Below are 19,719 nucleotides of genomic sequence, written 5' to 3' on the forward strand. Positions count from 1 at the left end.
AATTGAAGCTAGGGAGGCAAAATCATTTCTCTGATTGCAGTGAGAATTAGAGCTAAGCCATTTTTTCCCACCTGTTTGTGGTCTGAATTTTCATGAAGAGCCGAAGTACTGAAGATGTTGCCTAGTGAGCCGGAGAAAATTCTTGCTATGGAAATTTTTATATATAGGTGCTTTGTAATTACATAAAACCACCTATAATTATAGCATCTCAGTATAATAGGCCTTTAGAACCTCTCTAGCTGATATCTAAAAATCCACCTATAATATTCCTAAGTGAACCTCCTCTCTGAGTCAGCTCCCATCATGTTAGTGAGCTCATTCTCCCGGGGAAGTTTATACCATTGCTAGAAAATTCTAATTGCTGGACAGTCCTTTCTTTCATCATGTTGAAATCAGTTGGCTTAAGCCTTCCAAGTCTAGTTCTGTTTCGAGAGGCATGTAAAGTCTAACCTCTTTTCAGTGTTTCATACCATAAACACTAATTAAGTGTGCAACGTGTTCAGGTTAGGTAATGGGATAATGAAAACCAGTAATATCATTCCTAGTCTCTTGAGACTAAAACCACAAGTTGTTGCTTCTCAAATCAAAGCATCCTCTCTATTCCTTGAAATCTTCCTCAAATGGGATGGCTCCAATTCCTGTGATTATCTTAGTGGACTCCTTTGACACAGACTAAGTTTGTCAACATTTCTCTTAATAGCATTCTCCCAGGACTCAACACAATGCTTCCACTGTGGTCTGCTTGGAATGCTGCATTTTGATTAATGCGACCAACATCAGAGGCTCATTTCTCAGTAACTATGTCACCTGCTGGCTCCAACTAAGTTCAGAGTCAACTTAAATCCTAATTCTTTTTCTTTATACATTCAGCCACATCTGTCCATATACTTAAAAAAATTTTTCTTCTTTTTAATTTAAGGCTTGAGTGCAGGATTTAAATTTATTCCCACTGATCTTCATAGTAACAAAACAAATTCTAGACTGTTGCAGTGATTAGAGAATTCGAGTTCATTTTGTCATATTTAATCACTGCTCTAACTCACTGGATAATCTATGAATCTATTTATATACAGTACAGGGGAAAACCATTAGTTGTAACTGTAATGTTATTTTATATTTTTAAACCTCCCATCACCCAATACACACTTACCACTCTACTATATAAGGGTACTTCTCTTCTACAGTAAGAACAGGATCAATTTCAATAGCATAATACTTTTCCTTTAGTTGCAGTAACTAGAAATAAGTGAATAACAATCATTAAGACTACAAAGTTGTCATTAAGCTGCTTAGTTTTACAGAAAGCAAAACAATGTAAGCAAGTGTTTTCCACAAACTGCTTTATATGGTAAAGATTAGATCATGCCTAACTAATGCATAGATCCACTGAAGACATCTTTGTTGGTCTTAGTTTACATATAACTAAATATACCTGCAAAAAGTTACCTTGCTTTTTCGGGGGCTTCCCTGGTGGCGCAGTGGTTAAGAATCCGCCTGCCAATGCAGGGGACACAGGTTCGAGCCCTGGTCTGGGAAGATCCCCCATATCGCGGAGCAACTAAGTCCGTGCGCCACAACTACTGAGCCTGCACTCTAGAGCCCGTAAGCCACAACTACTGAGCCCGTGTGCCACAGCTACTTAAGTCCATGTGCCTAGAGCCTGGGCTCTGCAACAAGAGAAGCCACCTCAATGAGAAGCCCGCGCACCGCAACAAAGAGTAGCCCCCACTCGCCGCAACTAGAGAAAACCTGCGTGCAGCAGCTAAGACCCAACATAGACAAAAATAAATAAATAAAATAAATAATAATTTTAAAAAAAGTTACCTTGCTTTTTTAAAGTACTTTCAGGTCAGTAATTCAGTGAAACCAGTAATCAAATTATCACTACCAAAAAAACTCTTGTTCTCCTATGAAAGTATTCAATTTGATTCATATTTGGAGTCTTATTTGTTAAAATAGACACAGATAGACACTTACTCAAGGAAGTAGAGAACTGAGCCAGTTTTCTGATCAATTTAAGGGGACAAAATACATAAAACGACAGTACTTTTTTTTGGCTGCAAGGCTTGTGGGATCTTAGTTCCCCAACCAGAGATCAAACCTGTGCCCCCTGCATTGGAAGCTCGGAATTCCAACCGCTGGATGGCCAGGGAATTCCCATCACAGTATTTTTGTTTTAATTCTCCAGTTAATGTAAGGACACCAGAATATTTTGGTAATCTATTAAAAGTTTCTCATGTAAGTTTTATTGTTATTGTTAAAAAGTTACTGTTAATTTTTTCATTAAAATAAGTTGGGAGCATATAGTCCATACAATAAACCTAAGATCTGTGAGTGTTTACTATGTGCCAGATATGGCTATAAACACTTTGCAACCATTCTTGTTTGTATGAATGAACCTGAAAAAACTCTCAGCAAAAAGGGTAATGAAGTTTTTGAGTAACTCTGGATTATAGTTAGTGTTTACCTTTTCTCGACATTCATCTGTAATTAGCTTACAGTTGTCAATGACATCTAAAGAAAGAAAGCAAACTAGGCATTAAAAAAAATACTCTGAACTATATTCAATATCCTGGGAAAAACCATAATGGAAAATAATATAAAAAAGAATGTATATATATGTATAACTGAGTCACTTTGCTGTACAACAGAAATTAACTAAACATTGTAAACCAACTATACTTCAATTAAAAAATAAATTTAAAAAAAGAAAAGAAATACTCTGATGCTACTAGTTCTATAAATAACTTATTACTTTTAACTTAAATGCCAAGTCAAGTAGCATGGTCATTACAACTTTTGGTGTTAGTGCTGTAATTTACATGGCATTCCTAGAGAATCTAATGGTTTTAAAATCTAAACCTTGGATCTAAAGCTTTTTTCCTACATTTGGGATTACTTGATTAGAAATTCTCCAGAGAGGAATTACTGGGCCAAAGGGTACAATTTTTAGTAGTTTTTAAAATAAATTATCAATGATTTGTCAAATTACACATGTTCCAACAGTTAGTGAGAGGGCTTATATCAGGTTAAAGAGTATTATTTTAAAAACTCACTGCCAAGTTTGGAAACCAAAAAAGCTATATTATCCTAACAACAGATTTTAACTGGATATTTATTTAGTAACTCACTCTTTTACTGAGTTTATCAATGACACAAAAATTTAGTAACATTCCTAGAAAACACAAAGCATTTGATAAATCTGTTTCTTTAGGCTAATTCAAAGTTTAAATTCATTTAAATATTTCCTGAGTAGACCACATTTGGGAGAAAAATTTCAGAAGTCTTCATTCCTCTTGCAACCAAAACCATATAGGAAAACAGCCATTTACGTAACATGGGGAAAACAAATCCTAAAAATATAATAATAAAATAATAAGGCTCCCTCACTTTCAATGTCCATAAAGAAGAAAAAACCCCAAGCAATCTCACAGATAATACAGGTAGAAAAGGAATTTAAAATAATGATTAATTTCATAAATTTGTTTATGAATGCCACACTTACTATGACATGATGGGCATCTTTTCCCTCTGTAGGAAAATCGACTTAGTGTCATATCAAAGTCTGTTATTATCTGTAAGAAAAGGGAAAAAGGCATTATGAAATTACAGCCACCAAGGCCAGACACTTAATGCACATTTCCTAGAGGCATAAGACTGTGTTCCGTCCCTGCCCTCCACTGTAGATTATTCGGTCTACGCTGAGATTTCTAATGCAGTTCATATATCAAGTCCTGAGAATTCCATAACTACAAGGTGAACCTTAAGTGCCCCAGCACTGTCGCCAAATAAAATCTGACTAATCGGTATAGGAATTTGCACTCACAGGTAATATGGTTACTATTCCTGACAGCAATAAAACATTGCACAATTTCAACCTACTTGGTCAATGTACAAAAATGCAGTGGAAGCAAACTATATGAAGCTTTTCGTTATTGAAACTGTTACATTCTTGAGTTAACTTGTCTATTTAGGTAAACTCTACCAATGAATGAATGATACGTAGCAACAGTTTACCAACTCTTGAAACTTAGGAGACTGGGCTAAATATTGTTTCAGAAATGTTTAAAAAAAAGAGTAAGTTTTTACTGAATATCCAGACTGTTGATTTAATTTACATGTAAAACATTCCTTTAAAAAAAAGGAAAGAATTAAAAAAAAGTTATCTATCTCCTAATAAAGTTACATTTTACTTTGAACTACTATGATTTATTTTATTTAAAAAATTTTTTTGGCTGCGGTGGGTCTTCGTTGCTGCACGCAGGCTTTCTCTAGTTGCAGCACATGGGCTACTCTTCATTGCGGTGCGCGGCCTCCTCATTGCGGTGACTTCTCTTGTTGTGTAGCATGGGCTCTAGGGCGTGCAGACTTGAGTAGTTGCGGTACGCGGGCTCAGTAGTTGTGGCGCACGGGCTTAGCTGCTCTGCAGCATGTGGGATCTTCCCGGACCAGAGCTCAAACCTGTGTCCCCTGCATTGGCAGGCAGATTCTTAACCACTGTGCCACCAGGAAAGTCCTGAACTACTGTGATTAATTAAATTAAAAGAACAACTTGAAACTGTACACATTTTAAAGAATATTATATTATTAATATTAATATTTTACTTAAGATGGTTTAATACTTATGCATATCACTAGTTAGTTTAGCACTTAATATTAAAGAAAAGCTAAATTTATCTCAAGGCTACTAATTTTGTTTGTTTCCAGTGGGTCATTCTGAGTATTTTAGACCAATTCTAGATATATCTCTTAGATTTTACATTCCAAAAGGATGGGTGAAGCTTGCTATCGAAACTTTCTTTACTTAGATTGTAGCAACACATAGGATGAATGAGACTGCTTGAACATGAAAAAAAAGGTTTAATACTTAAGGCTTCTGATAATTATTCACCTGAAGTTTGGCAGCTCCTCCTTTGATAAGACCGCAGATAATTTCTTCTACTCTTGTAGGATTCTTGATGCGAACTGAATTTTTCTGGAATTCTGGCATCTAAAAATCAAAGAAATTAACTATTTTTAATTCCTTTTTCCCCAGGTTCCTTTGATACTAAGCAGAATAATATAAAAAGCTTATATTTTTTAAAGATGTAAAAATGTTGGGGCATTATTTTTAAAAAAGCAAACCACCATATCAAGTTGCCATTTATACAAAAAATTTTAAAGCACATCAGTAGTTTCCATCTAGAAGATTAAGGCAAAACTACATTTGTAATACATTATCAGAAAATGCAATTTTTCTAATTATAAAAGTCATGCATGTTTACCACAGAAAAAAACCAAAGTATAAAGAAATAAAAATTGCCTGTAATTCTACTGCCCAAGGATAAACAAGTAAACATTTAAATCAATTTTCCAGTATTTTCATTTTTATGATTGCAATCATGCATGTATATGCACATAATTTATCTCATTCTCATTACACACTTTTGCACCTGGCTTTTTTTTTTTTTAAGTAAATACCTTAGTTTTAACAGTACTTTTTTTAAAAAAAAATGCATTCTTTTTTTTAAAAAAATATTTTATTTATTTATTTATTTTTGGCTGTGTTGGGTCTTCATTGCTGTGCGTGGGCTTTCTCTAGTTGAGGTGAGCAGGGGCTACTCATCAATGCGGTGCACAGGCTTCTCACTGCGGTGGCTTCTCTTGTTCCGGAGCACGGGCTCTAGGCACGCAGGCTTCAGTAGTTGTGGCACGTGGGCTCAGTAGTTGTGGCTTGCGGGCTCTAGAGCGCAGGCTCGGTAGTTGTGGCACATGGGTTTAGTTTGCTCCACAGCATGTGGGAATCTCCCTGGACCAGGGCTTGAACCCGTGTCCCCTGCACTGGCAGGCGGATTCTTAACGACTGCACCACCAGGGAAGTCCTTGCATATGGCTTTTTGAAATTAATATTAATGTATTTAATTTGAAAAGTTGCTTCAAGATCTTTGCTTCTTTACTGTACTATATCCCCCCAAACTTCATTGTTCTTGGCATCAATTTTACAATGGACTTATTTCAAGTTAAGACCCTACTAGGTATTAGACCACCTGGGCTTAGATTATGCAGGCTTTAGTTTTGCTCAACAATTTAATGTTATATAAATATTGTTTCTCTTTTCTACTATATCACAGATATAATGAAATTGATCAGAGTTTGATCAGAGTAAAATCAGCACCAGCACAGTGCTCTTACAGCTGTACAAGAAGACTGGGGGAAGGAAACTATGAATCATTTAATAGTCAGCTCACAGTATAAAACGAAAGTGAACCTCAAATCAAGATTCTATAGTGGTTTGTATCAGATAATATTTATTTACTTTATATCCTATTATTATGGGTGTGTTATCACCAATATTAACATATTTCATGTGTGTTATGGACACAGTTATGAAAAATTCCCCAGACCTTGTATCTCTGCTACAAGAGAGTCTGATCAGTTAAGTCTATTAGGTCCCATGTTGTCGCTACATAATGGACAAAATTGGAAAATCAGAAAAAAAGCTAAAATGTTTTCCTAAGACTGGAGGATGAATACAGAGAGTACAGGAAAGAGAAGTGGGAACATTAAATTTTTCTTCATGAATGAAAGACCTGGACTTATAATACACTTAATTTTAAAAAGCCGTATTTAAATAGGATAGGATAACCTGCAATGCAATTAACCTTCACACAGTGATCTTTTTAATTTAAATGGACTTTAAAGGGTTTCAAAAGAATAAAGAAGGTTATTTAAATCATCTAAATACATCACTATTTTATTGTGATTTTTTAATAGATGAGAAAAACCAATAGGCATTTGTCCCTACACTCCTTTTTTTCATTCATTAATATCCATTCACTTGTTTTATAAATACTTACCATGTGTCTACTTTGTGTCAGACAGGAGAAGCTAGAGATATGATGACATGATGCTTATACCGTTTTCTTGTTGAGTTTTAGGAATCACTGCTGTTTTGGAATATCACTTTTGTTGTTCCCTTACAAATACCTTAGCTAGTAAATGATCCCCTGACTAAAGTCTGCTCTTACTTCTGCCTTAACTGGCAGATGCATAACAACCAGCATATGCTTGGTTCGATAACTAACCCATTGATGAAAGCAATAGAGGGTATATGTCACCTACTGTATTTTCGCCAAGAAAATTAGACATTTTGTTTCAGTGTGTTGATACTGAGGAAGATGTCCTGCCTCAAGCAAGTTACATATTACATTTAATTTTTTTTTTTTTTTTTTGCGGTACGCGGGCCTCTCACTGTTGTGGCCGCTCCCATTGCGGAGCACAGGCTCTGGGCGCGCAGGCTCAGCGGCCATGGCTCACGGGCCCAGCCGCTCTGCGGCATGTGGGATCTTCCCGGACCGGGACACGAACCTGCGTCCGCTGCATCGGCAGGTGGACTCCCAACCATTGCGCCACCAGGGAAGCCCCAATACATTTAATTTTAAAAAGCCATGTTTAAACAGGACTTCAAAGTAGGCTGGTTTCTGCTAGGCTAAACAACTATTAGATTGGTTTATTTGACAGTGAAAATAAAGAGAACCAGTGGCTAGAGGCATTCATATCCCTGCTTCTGCACAAAATATAACCATTCATTTTCAGATAAATGAGTAGCGAATACTCAAACAGTACTAGGGCGAAATACCAGTGATTAAAACAGATGGAAGGGCAGCTACTTTCTCCAGAGAACACGACAGGATGGAGGACACCGGCGTAAGAAATGAAAAAAAATTATAATTATACTTGCCTTGGACTATATGGTAATACACCACACACACCCCTTTCCACAATACACATACAATATTACTAAAGTATATGATAAATACTTCTCAGGAACTTGAGATATTGGACATTTTACTCAAATATTTTAGAGTACAGCCTAAGAAATACAATTTTATGTATGAAATTTGTCAATGAATATCAGAATATCAGAACATTATGAAGCACACTACAGGAGTATGCATTTCATCATATGTCACATACTTTTGTTACCTCCTCAAATCCCTTCCTCATATTCCTCTTGGACAAAATACACCTTCCTCTTTGGTGGTACATAAAATAATGATACTTGAAATTTGAAGGGCAAGTTATTTTAAATTTTTTGAAAACTTTCCAATTTGATAATACAATTTTATGAAAAATAAGGGGCTAAAAATTTCCATCATTTGTGAGCAAAAGAAAACCAATTCATTTTCTAAGGCTATAATATAAAATGTTAGGGAGGGAGCGAAGCTTTCCTGACAAGAATCAGGGTATTCTGGTTGACTGGAGCCTAATCTGAAGCAATGCTAAAGATAACTATGGAAAACCTAAAATATACTTATTCTGGCTGATCTTTAATATATCGTATTTGTACAGATGAAATGAATTCCTAATTATTAGTCTACTTACATATTCAGAATGCATGATTTCTAAAGAAATTGATTGCAAAGTTATATAGTTTTGTTCACAACCCTATAGCAATATTACAGTGTTTGATATGATCTTATGGATACACTGAGATGATATAAATGAATATCTGCATAGTAGTCACAAAATTGTCCTAAGGATGTCTACCTGTAATTTTCCTAAACACGGCCACATCAAAATTAGTTTGAATTACTTAAGAATCTTTGTCTGAAGCTCTCAGGGAAAATATTTTTTCTTTGTTTTCCAATGTTCAGATATGGTACAAGCAAAAGTCTTCATTACTGGTACAAAGGAGTGGGCACTACAATTTTTATGTGATGACATAAAAAGTATAGATTTTTAAAACCACCTATTCAGACTGGTACATTTACTCACTCACATACCTGGATGATTCTATGATTTACTTTGAAGATTATGCACTACTAAATTTTATTGATAGCCATCTCTCCTGCCTACCACATATCTGGCCTGTCTCCACATTAAGGGAGTGTAGGCCAAATTCTTTCCTTCATTTACCATATAGTCTTTAACTGTAAGGCATTCTGTTAAGCAGCTCTGTAAAAGATACAGAAGTTTTAGTAAGATATACATCTTATACTCAAATGCATGTTCTCTAACATGGATTATAATACAGGAACCCAAATAACTAATACATTGCCAAGATGTCCAAGTACAATACCAGAGAAACAGAAGAAATTGAGATTACTTCTGCTGGGGTCAAAGGAGGGAGGGCCGATGGAGCTAGGATTTCAGAGTGAAGCAGGATTTGGGTATGCTGAGACTGGGAGGGGTCAAAGTACAGGGTCTAATGTGGGAAAAAGATAAATAGCTCTGTTTTTCTAGAACTTAAGTGTACATGGAGAAGAGTGTGAGTGTGTGTAAAGTCTGGAAGGAGAGATTTGGACTCAGATCATGAGAAGTTAAGAATAACATCCTAAGGAGATATCAACTTAAAAGATGTATCAATGTTTTTAGAAAAGCAAACCCAAGGTAAAAATTGTGTAAATTCACGCAATGACAGTAAAAAGTATTTAAGTATATATCATCTTTTGGCTTGTTTTCCTTCAATAGTGTTATTGTGGGTTAACTACATTGCTACTTGCTTCTAAAGGAGACACATGTTAGAAGGTTCTAGGATCCAGGTAACAACAAATTATATGGTAAGACTTTCCTATGTCTCTTGTATTCATTTTGGTTAAAAAAAGAAAAAGAAAATCAACTCAAGAAAGAAAATGAGTTTAGAATGATTTAAGTCAGTGATGTTCATGCTCAGTACCAATGAATCAAATGTCAATCATGCAATGGATGCAAAGATCATGTCCAAGTATTAGGCTGAACCATACAAAACTGCCAATATTGGACTATATTTGATGTATTAAAAAAATCAGCAATTTCATGCTTTATCCTAACAGCTCTAAGTATACTGATGACAAGCTTAATCAGCACTTTGAGTCAACTTTAACCTCCCATCACATATTGGATGAGGAAAGTTAAATGAGAGATTTACTAATTGTGACATAAAGCTGTTTGCATGCTATGTTCTGGTTTATAGGCTCAAACCAGAAAAAGAAAACTAGAAAGAAAAAGGATGAAAAAATAGAGAAGAGGAAGAACAACAAAAAGGACAGAAAGAGAAAATACGAAAGAGATCATGGGGCAGTTGTCTTCTTTAAAAGACGGAAACTGTGATTTAAAAAATTTTTATGAATAAGGAGGATGGACATAATTTTCCCCACACATACAAATAAATGCTACTTACAGAGCTAAAACACTTACTAACATAATATAGGAGATTCACATTCACTGAGTGCTTACTATGTGCTATGAGGTACTTTATATATACTTTTTCATTAAATATGTGTAAGAACATTTCAATTATAAGATGAATAAGGTCTGAGGATATAATGTATAACATGGTGATCATAATGTTTAATACTATCACAAAATAGAAATTTACTAAAAGAGTAGAACTCAAATGTTCTCAAAAAAAAAAAAAAGGTAAATTTGTGAGGTCATGGATGTGTTAACTAGATGGGGTAAACTTTCACAATGTACATGCATATCAAATCATCACACTGTACACTTTAAATATCTTGTAATTTTATTTGTCAATTATATCTTTAAAAAGCTGGGAAAAGATATGAATGAAAACAACACAAGGTTGGTGCTTTCACACCCATTTCTTAAAGGTGAGATGGTTGCCTTCATTCAAGGGTATCACAGCTATCAAGGACTGAGTTAAGATCTGAAGCCAGTTCTGATGCCAAAGCCTATATTTTCCCTACTTCATCCTAATTTCTATAATGCGATGAAAGCTACTGCTGTTCAAGAAGTTTTTAAAAATTCTTAAATGCTGGTCATTTTAATTCAGAGGCCTAAGAGAAAAGATCTCATGTTGTATGATTTAAGTGTGCTGTTGCTGAGCAAGGAAAATTTAGCACAAAAAGGAACGGGGTAATCATTTTATATGCCGAGAAACACTTTAATGCACATTATATTTCAAGCAAAAAGAATTCCAAAGAAATTCAATTCAACTAACATTCGAAGTTCTACTGTGTGTCTAACATTGGGAAGAAAGATCTGTATACAGTTACAGTCCCATAATTAATTATCTGGTTAGAGACAGAGGTAAAAGTGGTGAAGATTCACCATTAATAAATGGAACTGGAAATATTCAAATACCCACCATTTTCACATGTACAGCAGAATCTTGATTAGGCATTTCTCGGTTATCCAATCTTCTGGATTTTCCCAGGTGATGTCACAGTGAAAGAGAGAGAAAAAAAGTACAAGTGACATACATACATTTTAGTCTCTTCCTTTATGTTAATGACATACCTGGAAGGTGCTTTTGGTTTGACTGAAATACCGAGTTACTGAAGGCATTTTTTTTTTTTCTTTCCTAAGAAGCTCAGCAAAGATTTTACTCTATCTCACAAAGTTTTGGGTTAAAATTGTGTATGGAGAAGTTGCAGCTCTCCTATAAGAATTTATATGGTGTTAATAAGATTTGAATAAAATTAAAGTGAAGTGTATATTTGCAAGAAAATGCTTTATTGCAAGAACACTTTATCAACATCTCTACATGTAAGGGTGAAGTTTGTGGGAAAATTATGCATTATTATTACTGAATAAGAATGTAAGGAGAAGCATAATCCACACAAGTCAAATTTATTCTTCAATTTTCTCATTTTAAAATCTTTAATTTTGTGAAATGACGTGACTAAGATCTGACTTGTGTTTGAATCTAGCATAGTGTCTGGCACAAATAGGTATGTAATTGAATGATCATTTAAGGGTTTTGGGTGAAATTTATATGCATCTATTTGTTAAACCAAAAGTTTTAAAAATACCCTATCATTATACTAAGTTTCATTTTTGCAGTATAAATCTTAGGGAAAATTATTTATTTTTGTTCCTCAATGACTTGACCTTTTTTTTTTTTTTTTTTTTGCGGTACGCGGGCCTCTCCCTGTTGTGGCCTCTCCCGTTGCGGAGCACAGGCTCCGGACGCGCAGGTTCAGCGGCCATAGCTCACGGGCCTAGCCGCTCCGCGGCATGTGGGATCTTCCCGGACTAGGGCACGAACCCGTGTCCCCTGCATCGGCAGGCGGACTCTCAACCACTGCGCCACCAGGGAAGCCCAATGACTTTACTTTTACTTTATTCCAGGTAAGCAAAATTTTATAATAAAAGCACTGTTTAAAAAGGGTAAGTTAGTTGAGAGGGAAAAACTGACTTTTTCTTAAACTCTAGTAATAGAAGTTGAACATTAGATCTGTGTTCTTTATAATTAAAATGTGTGTAGCAGACATAAAAAAAATTTCTCAAATTCTAAAATCCATCCCCCCTTCCACTTAAAGTACATATATAAAATTGGGAAATATCTTACTTAAAAAAGTATTTCCCACCCCTCTCAGAAAGGCTGTTAGTTAAGTTGATGATCTTATAACTGATGGTATCTTAGATTTGAATAAACAGTATTTCCAAATAGTAAGATACCTCCATTTTTTCACATCTGAAAAATACTGTCATCAAAACTGCCTGGCAAGTCTGTTTCTTCATTTATAGAATCCAAAGAGTAAAATATTAAATGCTTATGGCTTTTCTTCAATATTTAATATCTGAAAAGGATTTCTAGATTTCTCAGAAGGCACTATTTAAATAAAACCACTTTATTAGCTTGAAAAAAAGGAACGAGGATGTGAAAAAGTACAGTGGAGTTTACAAGAATATCACATACTCTGAAACACTTGAAAAGCTCGAAGGAAAACAATTCAAGTAGTGAAGAATACGTTTTAATATCTGGGAATCTAAAGTCTTTTGTTACACATAGCCAAGTAGCCCAATTCCTCTCCACTCTCTGCCCCCAAGTATGGCTCTTTTTGAAGCATTCATTCATGTTTAGTAGAAAAGGAAAGAAGAAGGAAAAAAAAAAAAGCCAGTGTTAGTAGGTAAAGGAGTTAATCATCTTTCTCATGGTCTCTTCATTATTTTATTTATACGAAAGAAAACAAAGAGTGATCAGAAATCTGCTAATGGCCAACTTTAGGACGTTCTTTTTAATAAGTAAACCTAATAGTTTACTAGATACTCTGCAAATTTCAATGATGATATTTCATTCTTCCTAATCCTCACTGGCAATCTGACCAGAATTTATCCTTACTCAAAGATAATCTCACATGAAGTGACACTGCAGTCCTAATAGAAAAATCACTATCATTATAGAAGTGTAAAGACTAAGGTATAAATGTCAGCATTCTGGCGCTATTCTAAGGAAGACATTGAAAATTAGGGCAGGATATTTTTAAACCAATAGGCTTGTAAACCTATACTTGGTATATAAACTTCTGGCTTACTTTGCCAGCAGTCATCTGTTGCAGATGCTTCAAGAGAAAAGCTGCTGAAAAAAACACATCAAGTGCAGAAGACATGTTCAAAAATAGAAAATATTACCCTTGAACTATGAACTCTCTACTAAGAAAGTTCTGAAGTTTTAAGTATTTGGAACCTTTATATGTGGACTGGAAAATGTGGAAACTGGAAAATAATTACTTTGTGTTCTTTCACTGTGAGGTTAAGGTCTCTACTGTAACAGTGTTCATTACAAGGAACATGTAGGACCAAGCTAAAGACTGAAGCAAGAGGTAAGAACTTCACTTGCATAGCACAAACTTGATAACTGATTTTAGCTATCGTGGTATTTCATTGAGATGATTCTCTTTACACCTTGAAGTTATTTACAAATCAAAATGACTGAAAATTTCTATATCTACATGAAAAAAATTTACTTGCCTTTATACAAGTTTTAAAGTATCTATTTGAATGCAAATTGAATACTTTTAAAGGCCCACTTGACTGTCTTATGGGAAAGTGAAAAAAGATTAAATTCATTGATATTCTTAGCTTAAAAAGTTGTGATTCTGCTTTAAGCTTGATACTTTTAGAAACATTTATATTACACAATAAATTAAGGCAATTTTGAATGGTAAACTGTATACTACTTACATAAGAAAAGGTATGCATTACTACAGTATGGACAGTGTATCAGCAACAGTCCTAAATATCTTACTGCACATCTTCAGCAACATATATTACTTGTCCTAAGCTTGGGTTTTTAATAATGACACTTTTTTAGGGTGATTAGCACATGGAAAATCAAACTATAAGTTCCTCATTTGTATAACATTATAAAATCAATTTCTTGGGGGCATTTAAAGAGTTCTCCCTAATTAGATTTTCAAGGCAGCAGTGAAAAAAAAATACACAAACTGGAAAATGAAACTTTCTCTTGATACAGAGAGAAAACAAAAATGAAACTGAAGAGCAAAAGGTGGGATGGTAAGAGAAGGTGGTAGAAGAAAAGAAAATAGATTTCAAAGGCCAGTTATTTAAAAATTGGCAATTTATACCAATTTTCTTAAATAGTAAAATGTGGCTTCTCAGTCAGAATTTTGTAGATACTTATGAAAATACACAATTTCAAAGCTTAGAATTTATTCATCTATCCTCCCCATCTCCACTAACCTAATAGCTAATAGTGTTTTTCAAGGTGAGTAAACCAAGGCACACAGAAAGTAGGCAATTTATACTGATCACCCTTAGAGTACTCTGAGTTCCTCTGTCCTTGAATATGTCCTAGAACAGCACAGGTAGTAAGCAGCATCCCAAGATGCAGAGCTTGGATATAGGCTGCCAATAAAAACCAAGTAAACTACTTTACGAAATGGTCTGCTGCATTAGCTAACTATAAAAAATAAAGTAAATTCAAGTATTTAAATCTAAGTTAACTACAACATTCTAGGCTATTATGGTGATATATATGTTTGAATCTTAATTTTCAATACACAATGTGTTATAATCCTTACAGACAGTAATCCAGCTTTTATTAATTTATAAAACATACCAGTATAAACCCATTCCAAGATATCCTGGATAAGGCTTATGGGCACAAAATAAAAATTAATTATCTTTATTATTAGCCATAATAAATAGTTCCTAACCCTAGCTACACAAAGCATGTGGCTATCAGCAAAACTGAGTCACACAACAACTAATGAACAACAAAATTGGATCTTTTTTCCCCTTGAAAAGAGATTTCTGAGGGTACTTTGCTTTTCTTTAACATGTATGTGTGAAACAATAAGCTCTTTTTTTTTAAACAATAAGCTCTTAAAATTAGATCCTACAAATTATAATTTCTGAGACTCAAGACACTGCAAAGTTTTACATATTCATATCTTTGCAAACTATAAAGAAGTTTTACTTTATACAGGATCATTCTGTTTTTATTTCCTTAATTTGGATGCTTAAATGCTTAAAATTTCAAAAGATACAGAATCAAATAAGAATCAGATAAAGTTAAACAAGAGAAACTCATTTTTACACGAACTGTACACACTTACCCTGAAGGTAACCGGACAAGCTACCGCAGCAAAAGAAAATTCTTCCTGTCTGAGGAGTACTAATATAGAACAAGGTGCAGCTGAGGGCGTTTCCAAAAGCCTTGGCTAATAAGCTCTATGCAAAAACAGTCTTGTGACGCATCACTACACAGTGCTTTATTATGCTCTGGGTGACAGGCTTGCTAGCTCTGAGTTAGTCACCAGTCAGTCTACAGAACATGATCAAATAAAATAATGTGGCAGTTAAGAGAACATAAATCTGTACTAGTAGAGCACTGCCAACTTGCTCTGCAAAGAAAAAAGGAACCTCAACAGTAACACTTTGAAACACTCTCTTCCTCATGTGTTTTTTGGCTATCAGCGTACTTGTAGTATGTGTACTTTTCTGTATGAATATTATATTTCAATACAAAGTGAAAAAGAGTAGGTCGTGGTTGCCAGGGGCTGGAGGAGGGGAGAGCGGGGAGCTATTGCTCAACGTGTACAGAGTTTCAGTCTGGAAGATAAAAAGAGTTCTGGAGATGGATGGTGCTGGTGGTTTCACAACTATGTCAATGTACTTAATGCCATCGAACTGTACACTCCAAAACAGTTAAAGCGGTAAACTTTGTTATGTATGTTTCACAGTTTTAAAAAGATTAGTTCATTTAAGACATGTGAAAAAAACATGATGCATAAAAGTGTGGTCAGTAAGATGTTAACAGTCTTTATTGCAGGGCAGTGGGATTTAAAGTGACTTTTATGTTTTTCTTCATATTTTCCTACACTGTAAATTTCAACAAGACCATGCATAGATCTACTAAAAAATCTGAACACAATGAAAACTAATTTTTATGGTTAAAAAAATTGAAAACAGTTCCCTTCCTGCTGGAAATGAAAGCAAACTGTTGTGAAGAAAAATATTTTTAACCTTTAAAGAAAAATCAGTCTTGTTTTCAACCTGAGTAGTAGGATTAAATATGCTAATACCATGTGGCAGGTCCTGATACATAAGTTATGCTACGGGCTCTGGGAAGCTTTATCATGTTTATCATGCTTATACATGTTTCTAAACATGGCTATGCTACACTTACGTAAATAAATTTTTATATCAGCCTTCTCTCTTCTACGCTCAAGAGAAATCAAACCCACAAAACATTTCAGTAATCAAACTTTGTGAAGTGGCATTCTCTATTACAAACAACACAAAAAATTTTTAAATAGCTTTTCAAAAAGGCCACTAACAAATTAACCAAACTTGGTATCCTACCAAATGTTAAAAATTGGCATTGCTGTCTTAATAAGATGAGAAGATTGCCAACATAACATTTCTTAGAGGAAAATCTTTTATATTCTAGTAATGGAGGCTCAAGGGCAACCAGGTGATCCATTTTGAAAACACCTCTGTATTATGCATGAATGTGACGACTTAACTGTCCTTTAATATATTAATATGGTTAGCAATGATAAGAATTTTAAAGATATCTCTTTGAAACATGACTCCAGATAAATCATCTTCAACAAAAACAACAAAGAATGCTGGAGTTAGAGTTCCATAACCTTTTTGGAGGGGTATTTAGAAATACTATTAAAAGCTTTAGAAATATACATTCCCTTTGGCACACCAATTTTATGTCCTAAGGAAATAAGACAGTACACAAAGATTTAGTTGCAAGGGTGTATATTGCAGGGTTGCTTTATTATACTGGGAAACTGTAAACAGCCTAAATGCCCAGTATCTAAATGTTTATTAATACTGAAGAGGTGAATAAATTGGGGTAAACACATAAAAAATTATACAGTTCTCAAACATGATTATTCTAAATAGCTAAAATTTATTGTATGCTTACTGTGTGCCAGATACTTTTAAGCACTTGACATACCTCATCTCATCTCATCTCATCTTCATAACCCTAGAAGGTTTGTGCTATTATTATCCTCATTTTAAAGGTGAATAAATTAAGGCTTGTAGCTGGCAAGTGGCAGAAATGGATTCAAATTCAGGTCTCTGTGACTTCAGAATCCATGCCTATAAATCACTATACAGGGCTTCCCTGGTGGCGCAGTGGTTGAGAGTCTGCCTGCTGATGCAGGGGACGCGGGTTAGTGCCCCGGTCTGGGAAGATCCCACGTGCCGTGGAGCGGCTGGGCCCGTGAGCCATGGCCGCTGACCCTGCGCGTCCGGAGCCTGTGCTCCGCAGCGGGAGAGGCCACAACACTGAGAGGCCCACGTACCGCGAAAAAAAAAAAAAAAAGCACTATACAGTACTGCTCTGTGAGATTAATATTTACATATATACTGAGACATACATGATCTACTATTGAGTGAAAAGAGTTATGAGAGTATCTATAGCAAGAGTCCAATTTTGGGGGAGAAATCTTTATATAAGCACAGGAAAGTCTAAAGTAGAATACATAAGACAGTGTCAGTAATGGGATTAAGGGGCCACTTTTATTTTCTGAGCTTCATAAAATAAATGAGTTCCTTGGGGAAAAAATGGCTTGTTAAAAATGATATAGTAGTAGAACCGATCATGTCCATAATCGGAAAAGAAAGTTTAAGAAAAAATCAGAACCAGTCAACATCATACGGATGGATTATTTTAAATAATATTTCTAAAGTAGAGACAGAAGCAAGGAATTCAGCCAGTCACCCTAAAAACAAAACAAAATACTTTACAGCATGAAAACCAAGATGGCTAGTTTCTTATCAAGAGGGATGTTTTGGTCTCTAAGGGATAGATGACTTTGGCTTTGATAGTGCTCTGTCCAGCTACTCTAAGGAGAGTGGAGAAGAGAGGAAATGTGAGCATTGTTTCCTGACCACATATAGGGGACTTCTTCGGCCTTTCAATTCCATCTAGTAGGTGGGTATACGTGGTGGGGGTGGGATTGTGTGTCTCGTGGGGTGTCCCTCTATGTCTAAAAAACCGCGCATACCTTAATTTAAAAATAATGTATTACTAAAAAGTGCTAATGATCACCTGAGCCTCCAGCAAGTCAAAATCTTTTTGCAATAGTAACATTAAAGAACACTGATTACAGACCACCATAACAAATATGATAGCAATGAAAAAGTTTGAACTATTGCGGGAATTACCAAAATGTGACAAGGAGACATGAAGTGAGCAAATGCTGTAGGAAAAATGGTCCCGATAGACTTGCTTGATGCATGTTTGCCACAAACCTTCGATTTGTAAAAAAATGCAATATCTGCAAAGTGCAATAAAACGAGGTATGCCTGTGTAATCTAATCAGTAAAACCTTAAGAGAAAGATAATACTTCCCCCTTCATTATAGGTAAGGAATCTAATGTCTGGGAGAAGTCACTTGTTACTTACATACATGAGCTGGAAGACTTTTTTTCTTACTTGATCAGCAATATTATAAACATAACACTTACATGAGAGGGCTAAAGATGTATATAAGAGTAATGTTTTGAAACTGTGCCACAGAAAAGGAACAAGGACACAAGTACTGAATGAAAGATAATGAATTTTGTTTCAAATAGCTCTAGGATCCTCTTTTTTTTTTTTTTTTTGAGAGGAGACATAAAGGATCCAGGAATAAAAGAAGTCATAAAGGCAGTCTCTTTAGCAGCACAGTGGACTTTCATCTCTGGACACAATGACTGGGTCTTGTTGCCTTGGAGTTTCTTTATTTACTGTCATAGAAACAAAAATTACTCATATCACTCCTGATGCAAACTCTAAACCTGAAATTGATATGCCAAGAGCAAAGAATCATACAGGACTCAAATATTTGGCAGATTTTTCTCCCCTTATAATACTGAAACTGCCTGTCTTTATCAACGGAGAAAGGGATACTCATTTGTACTTCAGAGTAACTTGTTAAAACTTTTAGATACCGTCAATTTTCAATTAACTTGAAAAGCTAAAAATGATCACTTCATATTTTGCCATCAAAAAAGTTTCTCAAAATTTTGAAATAATGAAAAAACAAAAAAGACCACAGAAAATCTATCAGTTTAAATCTTAATAACTTGTTAATTGATTTTGCCTTTAATCTTTGGGCAGGGAGTAAAGGGAATAAAGGTATTATATTAATTGTTATATATGAAAAAAATCATTTCATAATCCCACATAACACCTGTGGTATGTAGTTATTTCTCAATAATCCAATCTATGACTTAACTACTAACTCACAGTTAATTTACCATAATCCAATTACCTTTTCTCTGTGGAATGTATTTTTAAACTTCATTCTGAACTTGCTTGACACTCTAGGAAGTTATTCCAAACCAAACAATAAAGTCATAAAAGGAAGACAATTCAGTAGGAGGTGAGATGTAATACTCTCTATAAGGACTCTTGCCAAATTTGTTCCTGCTAATTGTTGCACGATGTAAATAGAAAGACCATTTTTTTAATCATACAAAACACCTGTCTAGGCATTTGACTTCTCTCAAAACTTCTCGGAAAAAGACAACAGT

General features: G+C 34.9%; 1 protein-coding gene across 2 annotated transcripts in view; it reads right to left on the reverse strand.

The window, feature by feature from the left end:
- Positions 1-19,719, reverse strand: part of NT5C3A (5'-nucleotidase, cytosolic IIIA) — a 41,322-nt gene that overhangs the window by 4,996 nt on the left and 16,607 nt on the right. Inside the window, exons 2-6 of one of the 2 annotated variants that reach the window (XM_079932374.1) lie at positions 11,069-11,123; positions 4,892-4,990; positions 3,506-3,575; positions 2,468-2,514; positions 1,151-1,236 (exon numbers count right to left, since the gene is read on the reverse strand). In XM_079932374.1, coding sequence (XP_079788500.1) covers positions 1,151-1,236; positions 2,468-2,514; positions 3,506-3,575; positions 4,892-4,990; positions 11,069-11,104 — 338 coding nt within the window. In that variant the 5' untranslated portion in view covers positions 11,105-11,123. The remainder of the gene's footprint in view (positions 1-1,150; positions 1,237-2,467; positions 2,515-3,505; positions 3,576-4,891; positions 4,991-11,068; positions 11,124-19,719) is intronic. The other variant, XM_079932373.1, reaches the window with a different exon arrangement.

The sequence above is a fragment of the Stenella coeruleoalba genome, assembly GCF_951394435.1.
Source record: "Stenella coeruleoalba genome assembly, chromosome: 9".
Lineage (NCBI taxonomy): Eukaryota > Metazoa > Chordata > Mammalia > Artiodactyla > Delphinidae > Stenella > Stenella coeruleoalba.